A 19,874-nucleotide genomic window follows, 5' to 3' on the forward strand; every position below is an offset into this window, starting at 1 on the left:
GAACTTAATTTTTTTAAAATTTTAATTTTAATTTTAAAAAAATTTCAAATATTTTTTAAAATTAATTTATTAACTTCGACCCATTCATTTTTATTTTAGTCCGAACTAAAATTAAACCAAAATAAATTAAATTTTTCGATCCTCTATTACCTATATTGATTATCAAATTAAAATAAACTTAGAGATGCGTGATCAACCCATAATCCTACTCTATTACATTTACTTAATCATTTTTTATAAGTTTAACAAATTATTTTTGACATTATTATACATATATATATATATACAATAAGAACATAATGTATAAACAATCATTGATGTCTAAGAGACAAAAAGTGCATTATAAAAAAGAGGAATAGGTGAAATTATGTAGAAATATAATCTTTTAAAGTATTCATCAATACTATATACCAATAATTTTCTAAAGACACTCTTGAAAGAATTTATAACTTGTTTAATTTCTAATCTCTTGATTATTTATTAAATATTCTTCTATAAAGATTATAAATACTTATTGATTTGGGAAAAAAAAAAGAGTTAAATTAAATACTATCTTTATATTCTTTTCATATTTATCCCAATAAAAAAAATTAATATTGTAATTAAGAACATAATAATCCACGAATTAGTTCTTAATTTTTTTGATGTAATCCAACGTTAATATTACTAACTCGAGACATAGGTTAATTTTCAAATAAATTAAAACGTTTATGAAATTTATTCAAAAAAAAAACTATACTGACTTCGATTAGAAAAAAATAAAAACTTAATTTAGAAAGTAAATTAAAAAATAATCTCTAGCAAAATTCTTAGTAAAATTGGAACGATGGTTTTCAATACGGAAAATAAAATGTATTATTTTATTTTAAATTATTGAGAATTACTATTATTTTAAATAGATTAAGTTTAAATTTTAAAATAAATTCTACAAACTTCTCGTCTTGTTGCAAATATAATCGCGAGTACATCAAAGAAATTAAAAAAAAAATCTACATTTGATTTATTTTTGAAATATCTAAGACGAATGAATCAAGATTAGCGTAAGAAGATCCTCCTTTAGTAAGAGCTCCTCGACACATTATCTTGAGTTCTTCAACTTTTCTCCGCATTTGCATCACTTCCTCATTATCGAAATCCATAAATCGTTGCACAATATTTGCAATTTCTTCTCTCTCAATCAAAATCCAATCCTTCTCTAGTGTATTTCTTTTAGCCCTCCATCCAATCTTCCAATCTTCTACAATTTGCTTGCTATTGGGAACTTGATCCCAAAATATGGGAAATGTAAGCATAGGAACCCCGGCATAAATAGCTTCGAGAGTTGAATTCCACCCGCAATGCGTCCAAAACCCTCCTATAGAAGGATGACATAAGACTCTCAACTGATCACACCAAGGTGTTATCAGCCCTCTACCTTTATCATCGAGGGTCTCAACACCATCAAATTGTGAGATATCGTCACGAATAACCCACAAGTATCTAACATTACTATTTTGCACACCATAAATAATTTCTTCCATCTGGGACTTTGAAACAGAAAGAAAACTACCTAATGAAATATATAAAACTGAGCTTCTAGGTTGAGAATCCAACCATTGGAAATAGTTAGTGTTGAGATTACGTGCGTCTTCCGACTGTGGTTTGTCTTGAAGGGCTAAGTAAGGGATTGAGGGCCCAATTGGGTATACGGGAAATGAAAATTTTGATTTTAGTGCTTCGATCGCATGGGGTTCGAGCTCGTGAACTGAAGTGAATAAAAGATATTGAGCTTTCGCAGCATGGGAAACACAATTTAAGGCGGTGTCTAAAACTTGTTGACCAGTTCCGAAGAAAAATGTTGGAAGATCTCTTGTTTTTGTTGGAGGAATTCCGGGAATGTAATCGACTACTTCATTTCCAAAACCTAAAAAAAAAAAGATTGTTTGAGTAATATTATAATTACCATGTTTTAACGCTGAATCAAGCTGTGTAATTTCTAATCAAAGTCTGAGAATTTTTAATTACAGTAAAATTTAACAAGTGATACACTAAATTAACAAAGTAAACTATAAAATGATTGTGCTTATGCGTACCAGACAATGAGGCCGGGAAGTGCCGGTTTTGCAGGAGGAGGTCGAAATGGAGGAAGATGGAAAACACCGTCGCCGACATCGTCCAAAGCGAAGCTATCGGAATATTCCTCCGGTTGGCGACACCGACATCCCAACTCAAGTAAGGGTCGGCTATAATGACCGAAACCGGCGGCTCCAGCTGGTCAAGAAGTTGCTCAAAAGGAGCTTCCAGCTTGGTGGTGACAGCTTCAATGAAGCCGGGGAAATCCTTGGCTCGAACCAGCTCTGAAGGTATGATGTTAGGAAGCGTCCGAAAACGGATGTTATTCGGCTTGGGATCCGAGCCGATGAAGCCGAGCCACTCGTCGGTGACGACGAATGTGATGAGGATGTTGTCGGGCTTCCTTGAAGCCAGCTGCTTGCAGAGGTTCATCATGGGGTTGACGTGGCCTCTCCCGGGATATGGGACGGCCACCACGTGGCAGACGCTGGTTGGTTTCTCTTTCGCCGGTTCCATGCTAAGGGAGATAGTTTGGCACGTTCAAGTTGAGGGAAGTGGAAGCGAACCAAAGTGAACTACAAACGCAGAGATTGATGTCGTTTTGGGTAGGAAGTTAATAAGAAGATGTATCGATGAGCTTCTGCAATTTTTTAAGACGTGTTTGGTTGCTGGGAAATGGAGCAAGGAAAAGAGGGCATATGGAGATAAGGGGAGAGGGTGAGAGACAAAAAGGACAGTGGTGGGTCGGATCACGGATGACAATTCAATTTATGGATCCGTACCCGAATGTAATAATTCTGTAAATTGATTTGGAAAAAAGAAAAAAGACAAGAAGACACATCTCTCGAGTTGACAAAGGCACAAAATTACAATCAACTTGTTATCATTTCGACTTTCTCGCCAAAATCAAGTGTATTACGTTTCCTTAATATGAAAAAATATATATATCTACTTATATTTACACATTGAAAATAACATTGTTCACACGTGGGTTAGTATTTTTTAATTTAAAATATGTACGATGTATTTTATTAAAAATTATCTTTTATTTTTTTAAAAAAATATTTAAATTAAATATCACACATCACTAATTTAAAATCATTTAATTTAGAATGATAGTATTATTTAATGAGTTAATTTTTTAGATTAAATGTTATTTAACATGACATTAACCCAATAAAAATTTTTAATTTATATTAATTTAAGTCTGTCAGAATATTAATTTAGAAAAACGAACTAAGTTCATATTAAGAAATTCTGAAAACACCCAACTCCACCCACTAATCTTTTTCACTTCTCACGTTTTCTCTCTCTAACACTGCCTTCTTCTTCTTCCCTCTCTAAATATTTTGTATGTCATTAGAAAAAAAGGAATAAAAACACACCGAGTACATTAGATAACCACTTTCGCAAGAAATAAAACAAACACTAACTAATACGTTCATCATTTCTCACATTGAAGAACCCAAATTGATGTTGTCATAGAAGATTTTCTTGAACAGCTTTAAATGGTTGGTCTCCAAGCATATAGCCAATGATAAGCTGCCATCATTCTTTGGATCGTTGCCTATATACCCTTTACCTTCGCTGTATATACCCGTAGGTCCAACATATCTAGGCTTTCCCCAACCAAAATCTGACTCACTGAGTGACAACCGATTCCAAGCTGTGATCGCAAGGTTAGGATTTCGGTAAATTTCGTTTCCTTTTTGGGGTGACAGAGAGTCAATATCAGGATGTTGATCTAAATAGGCAAGAGCTGATCTCATGTATTCATTATCAACTCTCTTTATCGATTCACGAATCCTCTTTACGCTTTGTTTCAATGCTTCTCTTCGGAGATCACCGGCAAAAGCTACGGGTCTCGCATGGAATATGGCATTGCCGAAATACCCTAATGGGAGTGGAGGAGACAATCTTGACCGTCCACTCACTGCCACGTGTAATCTCGTTGCTTGATCATCCACTAAACCACGTGCTGTGCAGGCGCAACGCCACACGTGTGCAGTGAGAATCTCGTACGTGCTGTAATCTCGTTCGTTCGCTATTCTCTTTAGAATGGTAAGTTGGTTAGTGGTAATTTGGAGAATCGTAGTGGAAATAGGTTGGAATTGATGTCTAGGGTTATTCATGGAAGGGGGTGGTTCGTATTCTGTGTGGCGAAATGTAGGGGATGTCGGAGTCCAAGCTCGGAGAACCGTTCGATCAAGAAATGGTTTGACGACCACGGGGAAGCCACGTGTTATGTTACCCCAAGAGTTGATAAAATGTCCATAGCCAGCGCCATCTGATAATAAGTGATGCCATCCAACTCCCACACAAATTCCTCCACACTTGAACCGCGTTACCTATACATGGTATAAAAATTTACCATTAATATTTTCTTAAGATAAAAAATTCATACATTTCATTAATTTAATTTATATACCTGAACTAAAAGAAGAGGACAAGATGAGATATCGGTTGAATAATCAACAGCGGGAATAAGTTGACCGAGTTTGGAACCTTGTGAAAAATCGAGAAGGAGATCATCGATGGTAGAATCGGATTCGGCCTCAAGAAATAGAGCTCCCTTGGCATTACAATGGATATGAAGTTGGTCGTTTTTGTGGCGGCGCAGCCTCCCGGCAGCCGGATAAAATGGCACTAGAGTTTTACTTAAACCCTCCTTCAACAAGTCAGTGTTAAAGAAATTGGTGGAGCCGTTGTGTCTGTAAAAGTGGACGAGGCCAATGTGAAGCCTTACATGTAACAAGTCCAGTTTTGAGATCCATAAATTATGTCTTGGTGTTGCTTCAGCTGGTTCTACAATGCTGGATTTCTTTACTCGAACCTTCATCAACAATCTTCTGTAATATATGTATATGTATTATTCCGACTGTCACAACCCGAAAGTGATTATGAATTAGTTGACACCGATATAACAATTATAATATAATATAAATAAATTTATCCTTTTAAAAGAACAGCAGAAGAGAGAATTCTCCAGAAAAAGGAAAAGATAAAAGTGAAAGAAGTCAGAATTGACGGCAAATGAAATCTTCCAATAAAAATTGAAGTGCTCAACTACTCTTATCGACAAGATGATCATCTCATGGTTTGGTCTACCAGAAGCAGCATAATATTAAAGAAAATGTGACGGATCATATCAGAGTATTCTATTTATTTAAGTTTAGTTTTATTAGCAATGTTCTAAAAAATGAGAGAAATAAATACATATTTCGGTCCAGAAAAAATTAGTTCAAAGATTTCTCATCGCTAAAAAATGGGGTATAATTAAAAATTTAGCGTTTTCTTGCCTTTTCTCGCTAGCCAAACGAGAACTTTTTTTTTTTTTCTCATAATTCAGATCTGGAAACTTAAAAATAGAAAATCAAAACTTGATGTTCACTCAAATATATTATAATAGGAAATACGTGAACCTTCATCGATACTCTTCTATAATATATGAATATAAATTATTCCGCCTGTTACAGCCTGAATGTGATTATATGTAGAACTTGATTTTTTAAAAAAAAAATTTATTATATTTATATATTTATAGATTAAATAATAATTATACAACAATTGTAACATAATATAAATATTCTAAAAAAAAACAGTAGAAGAGATAATTCTCCAGAAAATAAAAAGAAAAGGTGAAAAAAGTCATCATTGATTGCCGATAAAATCTTCAAATAAAAATAGAAATACTCAACGATGTTATCGACAATACATCGTATCATGGTAAGGTCTACCAGATGCAGCAAAATATTAAAAAAAAAAAAAAAATTGTGAAGGATCATATGAGATTATTTAAACCGAGGAGATATTCTTTGCTATTTTATTTATTTTAAGTTTAATTTTATTAGTAGTATTCCAAAAAATCAGAAAGGTATATATGTTCAGTCTAAAAAATTTAGTCCAAAGATTTCTTATCGCTAAAAAAATGGGGTATAATTATACTTAAAAAATGTTTTCTCGCCGTTTCTCGGTTCCAAACGAAGATATTTTTTCTTGTAATCCAGGTCTCGCAACTTAAAAATGGAATATCAAAACTTGAGGTTCAATCAAATATATTATAAAAGGAAATATGTATTTTGTTTCTACGTGGTTAGTTTCTATTTAGAAAACGAAAAACAAAAACAAAAAAATACCAATATATAGATATAGATATACTACATATATGTCCGAACCAAAACTGCAAACATGAATTCGACGAAGAAGCAGAGAGAGACAAGTAGTACCTGGAAGTTGAGGAAAGCAGGAAGAAACCAAGGTGAATCAGAAACGCAGAGAATTACCGTCGTTTTGGCTCAAAGCTCGCCGAGGATATTAACAAGAAGATATGTTGATAAGCCCTGCAACTTTCAAGACGAGTTTGGTTGCCTGGAAATGGAGTGAGGAAAAGAGAGCGTATATATACATCTTCAATTATTTGAAGAAGGGGTTGGTCGAGATTTTCCGGATGAGACAAAAGAGATAGTGATGGGTCGGGTGAAAATTCAATTTGATATCGGTACTAGCCGCATATGATATTAATTCTTGAAAAGAAAAAGAAGGAAAAGACATTTTCCCAATTGCCACAGCGCTTGGCAGTAGAAACTATAAACATGATTATATTTTCTAAAATATAAATACATACGCCAAATAGGCGCTTTCACATGGCTGAAACCGGCATGACCTCGTATAAAAGCTTCTTGAACAAGGGCACATGGTTTATCTCCAAGCAAATGGCAAGCAACAAGCTACCGTCACTGGCTGGACTTGCCGATATATACCCTTTCCCTTCACTATAAATACTTGCTGGCCCTGCATACACAGCTTTTCCCCATCCAAAATCAAAATCATGGAAAGGCAAACGACTCCAGCTGACAATGCTGAGATTCGGACATCGATAAATTTCATTCCCTTTCCTAGGAACAAGACATTCTATATCAGGATGCTTTTCTAAATAATCAATGGCTGACCTCAAATAACCATCGTTCATCTTCTTCGTCGCTCTATGAATTCTCTCTGCAGTGTCTTCCAATGGCTCTCTGCGGAGATCACCTGCCAGAGCAATAGGTCTGACGGGAAAAATGGCGCTACCAAAATAGTTTTGTGGGAGTGGAGGAACTAATTTGAACCGTCCATTTAGCGTCACGTGTAGCCTCGTGGCTTGATCATCGGCGAGGCAACGTGCTCTGCTCACACAACGCCAAATGTGAGCTACCAGGACCTCATGAGTGGTGTAATTAGCTGTTGTTTTGGTGCCATTGACGCTGGCTTTTAACACCTTAAGCTGGTCAAGAGTAAGTTTGAGAATGACAAGTTTGGGACATGATTGGAATTCTTGTGTTTGATTAGGGCTATTCATGGTGGGAGGTGGGTCGAATTCGGGATGGTGAAATGTAATCGACGGTGGGAACCGAGCACGGAGTAAGGTCCGATCAAAGAACGGCGTGATGTTGGTGGGAAGACCACGAGCCAGCTGAGCCCATGACCTGGTGAAATTTATCAAAGCATGGCCGTCCGACAACAATAGATGCCATCCAATGCTCAGACAAACTCCTCCGCACTTGAAGAATGTTACCTGTATATGTATATTCTTTAATCTTAAATTTGTAAATTACATTATTTAAAACCCTAAATAAGTATGAATTCCATAAACAAACTAATAATATTGTACAGAAAAAAATACAGAAACTGAAAGATAGTTAGGCTGAAGTGCAAGAGTTCAAAACGGACGTACCGTATCTTAATTTTAGTTTTCATTAACATTATTATTTTCTTAATTAATTAACAGAATTGAATAAAGTATAGCACCGATCTCTTGGCATGAAAAATTTTACCTGTACCAAAAGAAGAGGATAAGAAGAGATGTCAGTTGAGTAATCAACTGTTGGAACACAGTGACGGAATTCTGGATTCCGAGTAACTCCGGCAAAGCCCCCCATAACAGAATCGGTTTCAGCCACAACGAACAGCACTCCGTCTGCGTTGCAGTAGATCTCAGGCCTCCCATTGTGATCTCTCCGGAGCCTGCCAGCAACAGGATAGAACGGCACAAGAGTTCTGCTTAAAGTCTCCTTAAGCAGCTCTGTGTCGAAGAAATTAGAAGAGCCATCGAGCTCATAACAGTGAATCAGACCTACGTGCAACCTCGCTTGCAGCAAATCGAGGTTAGAAATCCATATGCTGTGTTTTGGTGTGTCTTGTGCCGGTCGTACAATACACGATTCTTTCACACTCACCTTCATCTTCCCTGAAACATCAGATTTTATATTCACCTTTCTCTATCAGCAATATATATATACACTCACACACACACACACATCCACAACGTAAACTCCAAAATATATTTCTCTATCCGGAATCATAAGCATAGCAAATCGACAACATAAACTCTAAAATATATCAAGCTACTCTCCATTTCAAAAAAGAAATTACGGAGAACGGAAATATTAACATGTGAGTTGAGTAACATACCTTACAACAAACAAGAAAGAGAAATCTCTACAACAATAAATATCTCACCAGTTCGATCTGAGATTTCCGAGAAAGAAAAAAACGTCAAGGAGGAGAAAATGTTAGGCGAGGTGAGAAACTGGAAGAGTTCCTTTTTATAGCTTCCAGAGACGTGCAAAAAAACTCCGTTATATTTATAAAAAATTATTTTATTTTGTAAATTATTATACATTTATTTTTAAATGATTTATTAAAATATAATTAAAATAAAATATATATATATATATAGAATAGTGTAAAGTTTCAATTTAAAACAAAAAAAAAACCGGAAAAAATTAAATTATTTATAGTTAAATAACGTGTAAATTTTAATGAATTTAAAGAAAAACTTATTTTTTTTACAATATTATAAAAAAATCATCATAGAATTTAAAATATCGTTTTATTATATTATAGAAAAAATTAGAATTTTATAAAGCTTATAATAAATTTTATAATTAAATTAAATGAAAATCTTCAAAGATAGGGTTGTGCGATCCTTTTTGGACACGCAGACTGCAAATTTTGACAAAAGGAGGATATTGTACTTTCCGTGTCAGAAGAAAAGATAACGTGACTGGTGGTCACCATCAATAGATCACAACCCTTGTCCTAAGTGCGCCCAAGGCAGTATATTTTATAGGCACCGTACAATAAATTGATTCTTTACCTGATAAATGTAATTACAAAAGATATAATTTCGTAATTACCACGTAACTTAAATATAATTAAAAAGTAATAATTATTTGGTATTATTAAAACGCTCATCTAATTAGTTTATTAATTAATTGTCTAAAAAATTATATATCAAATAATTACATATTATTTTAATATCAAATTATTATTATTATTATATCAAATTGTAATTACCGTAATTATTATAATAATAATAAATTAAATTAAATCATAATATTTATGATTCTGGTATAGATTTATTTAGTATTATATTTATTTATTTTTTATCTTAAAAGTTCGTACACGAATAAAAATAATATTTTCATATAAAATAACAAAAAATAAATAAAAATATATACTAAATTTAAAAGATGTAATTTCAGTTACTTAAAGTAAAGGCTTTTTTAACCATACTTTGTCTTTGTTCTAAATAATAATACTTGAGATGTGAACTTTTTAATGAGAAAAGAGTAAATCCCATTCTTTCACTGCATTGTTCATTACAATTACCCAAGAAAAAAAGGGTTATCTCTCTCTGCATATATATATACACACACACACACTGTAAAAGTGTTGGCACGAGTACCACAAAACAGAAAACAGTGGAAAACTATAAGCACGATATATTTTTAAAAATATAAACACGTACGCCAAATAAGTGCTTTCACATAGCTGAAACCGGCATGAACTCGTGGAAAAGCTGATTGAACAAGGCCATGTGGTTAGTCTCCAAGCAAATGGCAAGCAATAAGCCACCGTCATCGGCTGGACTTGCCAATATATACCCCTTTCCATCACTGTAGATACTTGCTGGCCCTGCATACACAGCTTTTCCCCATCCAAAGTCAATATCATGGAAAGGCAAACGACTCCAGCTGACAATGCTGAGATTCGGACATTTATAAATTTCATTCCCTTTCCTAGGAACAAGAGATCCTATATCAGGATGTTTTTCTAAACAATCAATGGCTGACCTCAAATAACCATCGTCTATCTTCTTCGTCGCTCTACGAATTCTCGCTGCAGTGTATTCCAATGGCTCTCTGCAGAGATCACCTGCTAGAGCGGTAGTTCTGACGGGAAAAATGGCACTACCAAAATAACTTTGTGGGAGTGGAGGAACCAATTTGAACCGTCCGTTTAGCGTCACGTGTAGCCTCGTGGCCTGATCATCGGCGAGGCCACGTGCTCTGCTCACACAACGCCAAATGTGGGCTACCAGGATCTCATGAGTGGTGTAACTTGCTGTTGGTTTGGTGCCATTGACGCCGGCTTTTAACACCTTAAGCTGGTCAAGAGTAAGTTTGAGAATCACAGATTTGGGACATGATTGGAATTCTTGTGTTTGGTTAGGGGTATTCATGGTAGGAGGTGGGTCGAATTCGGGATGGTGAAATGTAATCGACGGTGGGAACCGAGCACGGAGTAAGGTCCGATCAAAGAACGGTGTGATGTTGATGGGAAGGCCACGAGTCAGCTGGGCCCATGACATGATGAAATTTATCAAAGTATGGCCGTCCGATAACAATAGATGCCATCCAACGGTCAGACAAACTCCTCCGCACTTGAAGAATGTTACCTGTATATGTATATTATTAAAATGACATTTTACATTTTACACCACTAAGAAAATTTGGGCACCTCTGACCGTCGTGATTTTTTAATTAATTTATGTCAATGTCTTTTAATATAAGATTCCCCACTCCCACGTCCTTATTAAAAAATGAAGAAGAAGAAAGAGCTGTCCGCCATTTTTTCTCAGGTCAAAAAAAGAAGTACAGCACTGATCGGAGAGAAAATCTTGGAATGAAAAATTTTACCTGTACCAGAAGAAGAGGATAAGAAGAGATGTCAGTTGAGTAATCAACCGTGGGAACAAAGTGACCGAGTTCTGGATTCTGAGTTAATCCAGCAAAACCGCCCATAGCGGAATCGGCTTCAGCCACAACGAACAACACTCCCTCTGCGTTGCAGTAGATCTCAAACCTCCCATTGGGATCTCTCCGAAGCCTGCCAGCAACAGGATAGAACGGCACGAGGATTTTGCTTAAAGTCTCCTTAAGCAGCCGAGTGTCGAAGAAGTTAGAAGAGCCGTCGGGCTCGTAACGGTAAATCAGACCTGTGTGCAGCTTCATTTTCAGCAAATCGAGGTTAGAAATCCATATGCCGTGTTTTGGTGTGTCTTGTGCCGGTCGTATAATACACGATTCTTTCACACTCACCTTCATCTTCCCTGAGACATCAGATCTACATTTCACATATATGTATATACATATATAGACATATATGTCAAAAACATAAATTCCAAAACATATTTCTCTATCCAGAATCATAAGCACAGCAAATTGACACCATAAACTCCAAAACATAGCAAGCAACTCTTCATTTCAAAAAAGAAATTACGGAGAAAGAAGAAACTAACATGTGGATATGCATAGAATACCTTATAACAAACAAGAAAGAGAAATCTCAACAAGAATAAATATCTCACCAATTCGATCTGAGATTTCCGAGAAAGAAAAAAAAAATCGTGGCGGAGGAGAAGATGTTAGGAGAAGAAAATGTATAAGAAGACGGAAGGAGACGAGCGTGGGAGTAAGAAACTGGAAGAGTTCCATTTTTTATCCAAGAGTTTTGATCATACAGACAGCGCTCGGGAATAAAATAACATAATAAAATATAATTTAGTAAATTAATATAAGATTAAATAAACTATAATAATGTGTTTGGTATATAAAGCATTCAGAGTTACAAAATTAATAATGTTTTGGGTACATTATAATATATGCTAATCCTACCATATTATAAAATTTACATATTTATTTTAAACTTGAACAACCGCCAAGTCTTCACATAGCTGATTCTAGTAACAACTCCCTGTAAAATAACTTCTCAAATAAACAAGCATGATTAGTCATTAAGCACATAACTAAGAATAAGCTTTGGTCATTAATTGGATTTGCTGTTATAAATCCTTTTCCTTCGCTGTAAATATTTGTGGGCCCTATATATGTAGGTGGGCCCCACCCAAAATCCGCATCCGAAACAGGAAACTTATTCCAACTGACGATACTGAGATTCGGGCACCGGTATAATTCATTCCCTTGTTTGGGTACGAGAGTATTTATATCCTGATGTTGATCTAAGTAATGCAGCGCTGATCTCAGGTAACTATCATTCATCTTCTTCACCGCCTCACGAATTCTCTCTACGGTGCGTTTTAATGATTCCGCTTGGAGCTCACCCGACAAAGCTGTTAGTCTGACGGGAAATATAGCGCAGCCGAAATAATCATGCGGAAGTGAAGGAAATAATCTGAACCGTCCATTTAGTGTCACGTGTAATCTCGTTGCTTGATCATCAGATAGACCGCGTGCTTTACACGCGCAACGCCATATGAGCGCTACCAAGATCTCATGGGTGGTGTAATGTTTGATACTGCTGACTCTGGTTTTCAAGATGTTAAGCTGGTCGTGAGTTATTTTGAGGGTGAGGATGGTGTTGGGACTTGATTGGAATTTGCGGATTGGAACGAGGGTATTTATGGTAGGATGTGGGTCAAATTCTGTGTGGTGAAATGTAGGATAAGATGGGAATCTTACGCGGAGGACCGTCCGATCAATGAAAGGCGTGATGCTTGGTGGGAGACCTCGCGATATCTTGACCCATGATTGGATGAAGCGCATGAAGCCTGTGCCGTCTGATAAGTAGAGATGCCATCCAAGTCCTATACAGATGGCCCCACACTTGAATTTTGTTACCTGGGAAAACAGAATAAATAATTATTTTAGTTCAAAATTTAATTAAAAAAAATATAATTAAATATTTTTAAAAATAAAATTTTAGTTACCTGTACAAGTAGAAGAGGATAAGAAGAAATATCAGTTGAGTAATCAACTTTTGGAACGAAGAGGCCGAGTTCAGAATTCTGAACGAACTCACCGAGTCGGCCTATTTCTACATCAGCATCAGCCTCGACAAACAAGACTCCCTCGCCATTGCAACGGATCTCGAGCCTTCCATTTGGGTCTCGCCCGAGTCGGCCGGCAACTGGGTAGAAAGGCACCAGGACTCGGCTTAAAGACTGCTTCAGCACCCGAGTGTCGAAGAAATTGGTCGCGCCGTTGGGCTCGTAGAAGTGCACCACGCCCAGATGAAGCCTCGCGTTTATCAAGTCCAGGTTCGAGAGCCACAGGGGCTGTTTGGGCGTCTCGTGTGCTGGTCGAATAATACACGACTCTTTCACACTAATCTTCATCTGATTAATTATTATTGCCTGTAATAAGCGCAATTTAGTTCTTAATTAATTTTTTTTAATTAATTAAGCTTCTAGTAACTACAAAGATTTTATAAATCACGTGTTTCGAATTTAGTTCTTATATACATATATATATAGATTAAAGTTGAAGAAGAAGGTGTGCATATCATACCAGCAGCTTCTAAAATCTCAACTCACAGAGAAATGAGAGAGATGGTGCAGGAGGTGGGTTTCCATTCAGCCAAATTTATAAGTGAAAATAGAAAGTGACATTTAATGCATGAAATATGACTACATTATTTTTATGGGTAACACTTTCTGGTGAAGACAAAAAGTTGGTTTACACATTTCCTGATATATACATACACACACACACACAGAAAACGTAATATAAACTTAGCCTACAAATAAATACTTATTCATCAATAATTAAACTATTGAAACTGATATCTGATGTAAATATTTACTAATAAATATTGTGAAAAATATATTAAAATAATATACTTATTAGTTTATTACATGTTGTTTTTAATTTTGATTATTTTACAAAAAATAAAGTATATATATTGTTTATATATAAAAATACAATGGTTTTTTAAAAAAATATTAATTAAAATTTTTAATCTGTTTTAAGTATTTTAATTTTAAAAAAATTAATTATTATATAATTTTTTATTTAAATATATAATAAATTCGTTGAAATTTAATAATTATTTTTTAAAACGGACCAAATTAGTTTGGTGCAACACCTAAGTCGAAGAGTATGGTTATTTAATTGTTTCCTCTAATGAACAAATGGTTTATTTAAATGTCAATATCATATAGAAAGTGCAATATATATATATATATGAATAATTTGCATATTGTAATCATTCTCTTATCTTGGTCTTTATATTTTTTTATAAATAAATAAATAAATATTACTATTTTTAAAAAAAATTTAAATGTGCATATTTTTATTAAAAAAAATTTAAATTTTTTTAATACGATATAATATATATTAATTTTGTACTATACAAAATTTAAAATTTAAATATCTGATACGAACGAAATTTTAAAATAATCTTAGAATATATGTATTATTTAAAAATTAAAAATTAATCTAAAAACAATATAAATATTTTAACAAACTAATATTAACTCTTAGATAATAATTTTTAGGTTAAAGTTTTTAAATATTTGTATAATAATAAAAATAATAAAAAGATATAAGTAAGGAATGTAAATGAGAGAATTAATAATGAACTTGTTTTTTTTTTTGACAATTATAAGAGTATTTTAGATATTGTATTGTAATTATAGAAGTTGGCAAGAAATTAATTAATAAATAAATAATTTTTCATCTAATTGAAGGAGGTAATTTTTTTATGTAATTTTATAAATATATATAAATTCATAAAATTTTAAATATAAATTTATATATTTTATTTATTAAATAATATATACTAATTATAGCATAATTTATAAAAAATATTTATAAAAGATAAAATTAATTATCATTCACTTAAAAAATAATTATTAAATTTATATAAAATTAAAAATATAAAAAAAGTTTTAACGGAACAAAGTATATATATATATATATATATGTGGAATTTCTTTGGCGTTGGCTTCTTACTGACTCGACTTGTCTGTTGTTCCGGGCTGTAAAAACGTGATTAACCGCAGAGACTGAGAAACCCCGATTTCTCAATCAGAACGAGGAGGAAGCTGACAAACAGCAGTGCTTGAATTTCAGGCTGGTTTCGATTTTGATTTCTACTCACGGTTCAAGTGATTTTATACTTCACTTTCTTCTCCATTCTGAAACGTTTGAACACAGTTAATCACCGTAGATTTCGATCTCTCTCTTGCTGTGAAACTCACGCTTATATTACTGTAAATATACTGTGATCAGTTTTTCAAGGTTCTTCGTTTATGCTTTGATTTGATTGTTAGGATCTTCGGTGGTTCTTATCAGGAAATGTGTCCTCATGATCAATTTGTTTGTTTATGCTCTTGACTGTTTCAAAAAAGTTTGCCTACAATGACTCAGTACCGGCTACCATTTTAAACTCAAATGCCCTAATTTCCTTTTCTGGATGAATTTTTTATTTTCATTTTCAGAATTTCCATCCCTGAACTAGCTTGCAATTTGTGTTTTCCTCAATTATTCCAAGTTTGTTGTAACTTCCCTTGTGAATTTTAATTATAGTTTTGGTTATTGCATAAATTCGACCCCTTTTTTTTTCCTTTTTAATAGTTTTGGTGATTTTTACAGTTTTGGTGATTGTTACAGTTTCTTTAACCGCATATTGCTGCAGTCATTGTTCGGAGCAGGGTATTGAGTGCATTTCTGAGAATGGTATTTGCTTGATCTCTCCTCCTTTAAGGTTTTCGTGCTATTGTGTTATTTCATTTTTCATTGTTGCTATGAGCCATCCAATTCCTAGAAAATATAACAAATTTGATTTCTTAGTGATTCGATATTTCATTTGATCAGAAAATTAAAACGGGGTATGCATGAGCTTGGTTGTGTCTTGTTCTGCCTCTAGAAGAATTTTGAAGGCATAGTTTTTCTGGGATTAAGTGCATAAGGACATTGAGGATGTAATTCTCCACTAATCTTTTTATTGCTAAAACGGGGTATGCATGAAAAGCTTGGTTGTGTCTTGTTCTGCCTCTAGAGGAATTTTAAAGGTATAGTTTTTCTGGGATTAAGTGCATAAGGAGATTGAGGATGTAATTTTCCACTTATCTTTTTATTGCTAATGTGGCTGCATTATATGCAACTATTAGGATTCCATGTGAAATGTGGAGGGAAGAGCTAGATTGAAGCTGCTTCGACTCACTGGGTTCTTTTTTTTGCTGTGGAGGTGGGAGGGTATCTTTCACCTTCCTCACTCAAAGCTAGGATTTCCTCCATGGTTTCAGTTGATTTGACAAAAGGCAACCATTCATTGAGTTTGATCAGCTTCAAAAAGTAGTTTTATGAGCTTTCTGACAAAAAAACCTGGACTTTTTGGTTCCTGATTTGGGTACCATGTGGTCAACCATATGTCCTCACTGTAACTTTGTGTTCAGTTGAACCATAAAGAGACTAGTTATAGACCAAGTCTCTTGGAAATTCTATTCTTTCAGATAGATTGTTTTTTACCTGCATGCATGAAGTTGATGCTGTATCCAATCTGAGAAAGAAAGCATTATGGGATCTCTCCTTTTTTGTATAGGTAAAGTAATTATGAAGTAGTTTGATTGTGTCACTATATCATATGGCTGGACTACAAGTCATGTTGTAATAGTTTCTATTCCAGTTGTTTTATTTATTTTTCCTACCTGTTTTAAGGGTGTTCTGTTTCTTCATTGAAATATGGCTTGTCAACTCTTACACAGGCTATGTATATCCGTGTAAAGCGTAGCAAGACAACTTACTTTATACAGTGTGATCCAACTGAGACAATTTTGGACATCAAGCAGAAATTGCTAAACCTGATTGATCAGCCTGTTAACAATCAACGGCTAATCTTATTAGGGACTGGGGAAACCTTAGAGGATTCAAAAACATTGGCAGATCAAAAGGTAAAATCATTATTATATTTCTTTTTGCTTCTTTTTTATGTAAAGTTGACGAAAACCTAGTAGTCAGGTTTCCCTTATTTAAATAAAGATAACAAGAGGAATGAGGTTTGCCTTTTGTCTGTTTAATATTTTGCCTTCGATCCTATTGATCCTTTACCTTGACTTAACTTCTGCAATAAACTTCCTACACTTTTGCAGGTCGAAAATGATGCTGTCGTGGCATTAACATTGAGGAAAGGTTGTCTTTTGATATCCCTTTATCTTTTGCATATTTGAGCACTATGATTTTTTATTGGTATATTCAGTTTGTGGATTCTTCTTACCAAAAATTGGATTTGGTTTTCTTTTCCTTTAATACAGAGAAAATCTCGAATCATTATCAATATAATACCTCAACTGCATGCTTAGCCAAATAGTGTACAAATAACAATTGGGCGTAATCCACTTTAATGTCTGCCTCTCCTGTGTTTTTTTTTCTTTTTTTTCTTAATCACTTCACTTCGGACACTTCGAACCTGTTCTCAAGGCTAATCCTACTGTACCACCAACTCGTGAGAGTACTACATCTTAAGCCTAAGCTGTTTTCCGCTAGATGCTGTTATTTATGTTACTGGTGGTTTAGCCAGCCTTTCAGAGTCATGTAGCCATCAAGCCAATATTTATTGTCTATATTCACCCAAGGATATGTGTAACTTGAAAGTAAACCTCTACGTTCGTTATCATTGAAATATATCTTGGTTGTTTACCCAAAATGGAAGGACGATATTCACATGCAACCTACACTTGCTTGTCAGCTGCAAGAATTGTGTTCAACTTATTTGACTCATGCTTTTTTGGCCTAACTTGCACTTGTTTGGACCTTGGTTTTGGAAAATTTTGCTTATTTACAGATGACAATGAGTTTGAGGATGTAAACATTGTGCGTCCAAATGATTTCTACCAATCTCGTGATGATGGTGCCAGCTGGTAAAGCATTGACGGGATTTGGTAAAGCTTTGTGAGACGACGATAGGGGAGTTCAGACAACGTAGATTTCTAGTCAATGGTCCATTTGCTTGTGTTGTTCAGTTCTGGTGCCCTTTGTACCATGAAAGTATTCGTTTTACATTTGTGAAGTGAGAATCATTGATTAATGTCGGAAGCTTCGGTGTCATGGCCATAAGTTTAACTGAAATTATAAAGCTGCTCCCATTACATGAACTGCTTATGTTTTAACATCCTCGCAACTTTTGACAGACATGATTGACCCGAACTTAGTTGCTGATCTGCTAATTACATTGCATTATTCGTACAGAGAGCACTTACTCCCACGGGGTAGCATTCTTTCTGTCTTTCAGATGATTAACATATTAAAGAGAGTATATATACAGAGAAATTTCAGTTCTAAAGAGATTATGAGTGAATAATTGAAGTTGTATAAACAGGATTTCGATCTCTCATTGATAAAAAAAAAATGTAGGAATTAGAGAGACAACTTTCACATGAGAGGAGAGAATAAAAGACTAGTTAGAGAGAGAGGGAGAGCCTACGGGGTCGGCTGCAGATTCATCCTATTTCTGAAATTCAGCTTCCAATTTGGCTTTGTTTTTGGTGAAGATATTGTTTTCTCTTTGTTGGATTGGAATTTTTCACTGGGAGTTTAAATGCTTTAGGGAAAAAGTCGTCGTGAGGAACTTCACCGAATAAAATTACGAGGAAGATTAACTGTGAAAGACATTTTTTGATCTGGTTATTGTAGTTGCTGTATGGTTTATATTTATTTTCATAGTAGAATAAAGTTAGGACTAATGTTATCTGTACGTGTACTGAGATATATGAATTAGTACCAACTAGTTCATGCATATGAGAATGCTATATAACTACTGTCTTATTGTTTATTCCTCACACACCCACACACACACACACACAGATATGTATATGTGATTGATTTTCGCTACATGTAGGAACCTGCCTCGTGCCTTTTTGCTGTTGAGTTACGTATTGCAGTAACTGCACATAGCAAGGGCAAAACGCAGATCATTCTCAGGGATTGTTACAGTAGTAAATACATAAACAACCGAAGCCAATGCACACTCCGGCACCACCAGGTTCTTTTGAACATTCCTGCTCGCATTTCTTCGACTCACATGTCCCCGGGCTTATTATTTTTTGACAAACGTCCTCTGAGTCCGCTGTTCTTGCTGCCTCAACTCCGTGGATACCCACGTCTTGGCCGAGCTCGGCTGTTTGGGAGGTAAGAAAAGATGGAAGTTCTGTCAAACTTTTGTATTCTTGTGCACTTCGGTCTGTTCAAATTAATTGATAGCGGACTCTTTAAGGTACGAATCTTGTATTCTCATTGTGAATCTTCTTTATCTTTAAACGCAGCATCTATAAATATAAATACATATGTGTATATATATGTATATGTATGTATTTCCACAGCAAAATAGTTGCATTTGTAGGGACTTTTGAAACTCCTCCACTCTTGAAAAGAGAAAGAAAGAGTGCCCAACTGCCCAGACAGGGCTGTCACTGGATTATATATATATATATATATATGTGTATACTCCAGTATACGGCTGGATTTAAGTAGAATTTCAATAATTTTGTAATTGAAATGAGTGTAAATCTGTGAAAGAGAATATCAGAAATTAAGATTTATTTATTTCAGATAATAAATTAAATACTACTAATTAATTTGTTGGTAGGAGAAGAACCTGAGAGAAGAAACACGAGCACAAAAGACATGAAGCACATCCCCCAAATCTTCACCATTCCACTTCCTCTGTGTTATAAACTAGGATGGTACTAGAATATATATATATATATATATATATATATATATATACTAGTTGAACATTGAATATTTACAATGTGTAAG

General features: G+C 34.5%; 5 protein-coding genes and 1 long non-coding RNA gene across 23 annotated transcripts; 1 reads left to right on the plus strand and 5 right to left on the minus strand.

Annotated features, from left to right (window-relative positions):
* Nucleotides 1–886: 886 nt before the first annotated feature.
* Nucleotides 887–2,815, minus strand: LOC110815725 (UDP-glycosyltransferase 87A2-like). 2 transcript variants are annotated; one of them, XM_088208143.1, is made up of 2 exons: nucleotides 2,073–2,815; nucleotides 887–1,354 (listed from the first exon to the last, which is right to left on the minus strand). In XM_088208143.1, the coding sequence occupies exons 1-2, from the start codon at nucleotides 2,566–2,568 to the stop codon at nucleotides 990–992; spliced, it is 861 nt and encodes a 286-aa protein (XP_088064269.1). In that variant the 5' UTR covers nucleotides 2,569–2,815; the 3' UTR covers nucleotides 887–989. The 2 variants fall into 2 exon arrangements, with proteins under 2 accessions (XP_088064269.1, XP_021899348.2); XM_022043656.2 differs by having other exon boundaries at nucleotides 887–1,903; nucleotides 2,073–2,795.
* Nucleotides 2,816–3,274: 459 nt separating this feature from the next.
* LOC110815641 (shikimate O-hydroxycinnamoyltransferase-like) lies at nucleotides 3,275–6,470 on the minus strand. 3 transcript variants are annotated; one of them, XM_088207493.1, is made up of 3 exons: nucleotides 6,336–6,470; nucleotides 4,481–4,930; nucleotides 3,275–4,400 (listed from the first exon to the last, which is right to left on the minus strand). In XM_088207493.1, the coding sequence occupies exons 2-3, from the start codon at nucleotides 4,889–4,891 to the stop codon at nucleotides 3,504–3,506; spliced, it is 1,308 nt and encodes a 435-aa protein (XP_088063619.1). In that variant the 5' UTR covers nucleotides 4,892–4,930; nucleotides 6,336–6,470; the 3' UTR covers nucleotides 3,275–3,503. The 3 variants fall into 3 exon arrangements, with proteins under 3 accessions (XP_088063619.1, XP_021899198.2, XP_088063618.1); XM_022043506.2 differs by having other exon boundaries at nucleotides 4,481–4,901; nucleotides 6,279–6,420; XM_088207492.1 differs by having other exon boundaries at nucleotides 6,279–6,420.
* Nucleotides 6,471–6,520: 50 nt separating this feature from the next.
* LOC110815640 (shikimate O-hydroxycinnamoyltransferase-like) lies at nucleotides 6,521–8,643 on the minus strand. Its single transcript, XM_022043505.2, has 3 exons — nucleotides 8,551–8,643; nucleotides 7,866–8,278; nucleotides 6,521–7,606 (listed from the first exon to the last, which is right to left on the minus strand). Exons 2-3 carry the CDS (start codon nucleotides 8,271–8,273, stop codon nucleotides 6,692–6,694), a joined length of 1,323 nt encoding a protein of 440 aa, XP_021899197.1. The 5' UTR covers nucleotides 8,274–8,278; nucleotides 8,551–8,643; the 3' UTR covers nucleotides 6,521–6,691.
* A 1,000-nt stretch (nucleotides 8,644–9,643) lies between these two features.
* On the minus strand, nucleotides 9,644–13,619 carry LOC148253124 (uncharacterized). The gene is made up of 4 exons (XM_088208542.1): nucleotides 13,046–13,619; nucleotides 12,048–12,956; nucleotides 11,016–11,573; nucleotides 9,644–10,774 (listed from the first exon to the last, which is right to left on the minus strand). The coding sequence occupies exons 1-4, from the start codon at nucleotides 13,451–13,453 to the stop codon at nucleotides 9,860–9,862; spliced, it is 2,790 nt and encodes a 929-aa protein (XP_088064668.1). The 5' UTR covers nucleotides 13,454–13,619; the 3' UTR covers nucleotides 9,644–9,859.
* Nucleotides 13,620–15,057: 1,438 nt separating this feature from the next.
* On the plus strand, nucleotides 15,058–19,093 carry LOC110815701 (Ubiquitin-like superfamily protein). Of its 15 annotated transcripts, none has more exons than XM_022043627.2 (6): nucleotides 15,058–15,331; nucleotides 15,732–15,797; nucleotides 16,232–16,662; nucleotides 16,826–17,011; nucleotides 17,210–17,249; nucleotides 17,902–18,211. In XM_022043627.2, exons 4-6 carry the CDS (start codon nucleotides 16,829–16,831, stop codon nucleotides 17,979–17,981), a joined length of 303 nt encoding a protein of 100 aa, XP_021899319.1. In that variant the 5' UTR covers nucleotides 15,058–15,331; nucleotides 15,732–15,797; nucleotides 16,232–16,662; nucleotides 16,826–16,828; the 3' UTR covers nucleotides 17,982–18,211. The 15 variants fall into 15 exon arrangements, with proteins under 15 accessions (XP_021899319.1, XP_088063097.1, XP_088063098.1 ...); XM_088206971.1 differs by having other exon boundaries at nucleotides 15,058–15,284; XM_088206972.1 differs by having other exon boundaries at nucleotides 15,058–15,274; nucleotides 15,714–15,797.
* On the minus strand, nucleotides 18,849–19,817 carry LOC148253125 (uncharacterized). Its single transcript, XR_015813081.1, has 2 exons — nucleotides 19,711–19,817; nucleotides 18,849–19,233 (listed from the first exon to the last, which is right to left on the minus strand). It is a non-coding gene; the product is annotated as an uncharacterized LOC148253125 (long non-coding RNA).
* Between the last annotated feature and the right edge of the window lie 57 nt (nucleotides 19,818–19,874).

This window comes from Carica papaya, chromosome 7 (genome assembly GCF_054855325.1).
Source record: "Carica papaya isolate Zhongbai chromosome 7, ASM5485532v1, whole genome shotgun sequence".
Taxonomy (NCBI): Eukaryota; Viridiplantae; Streptophyta; class Magnoliopsida; order Brassicales; family Caricaceae; genus Carica; species Carica papaya.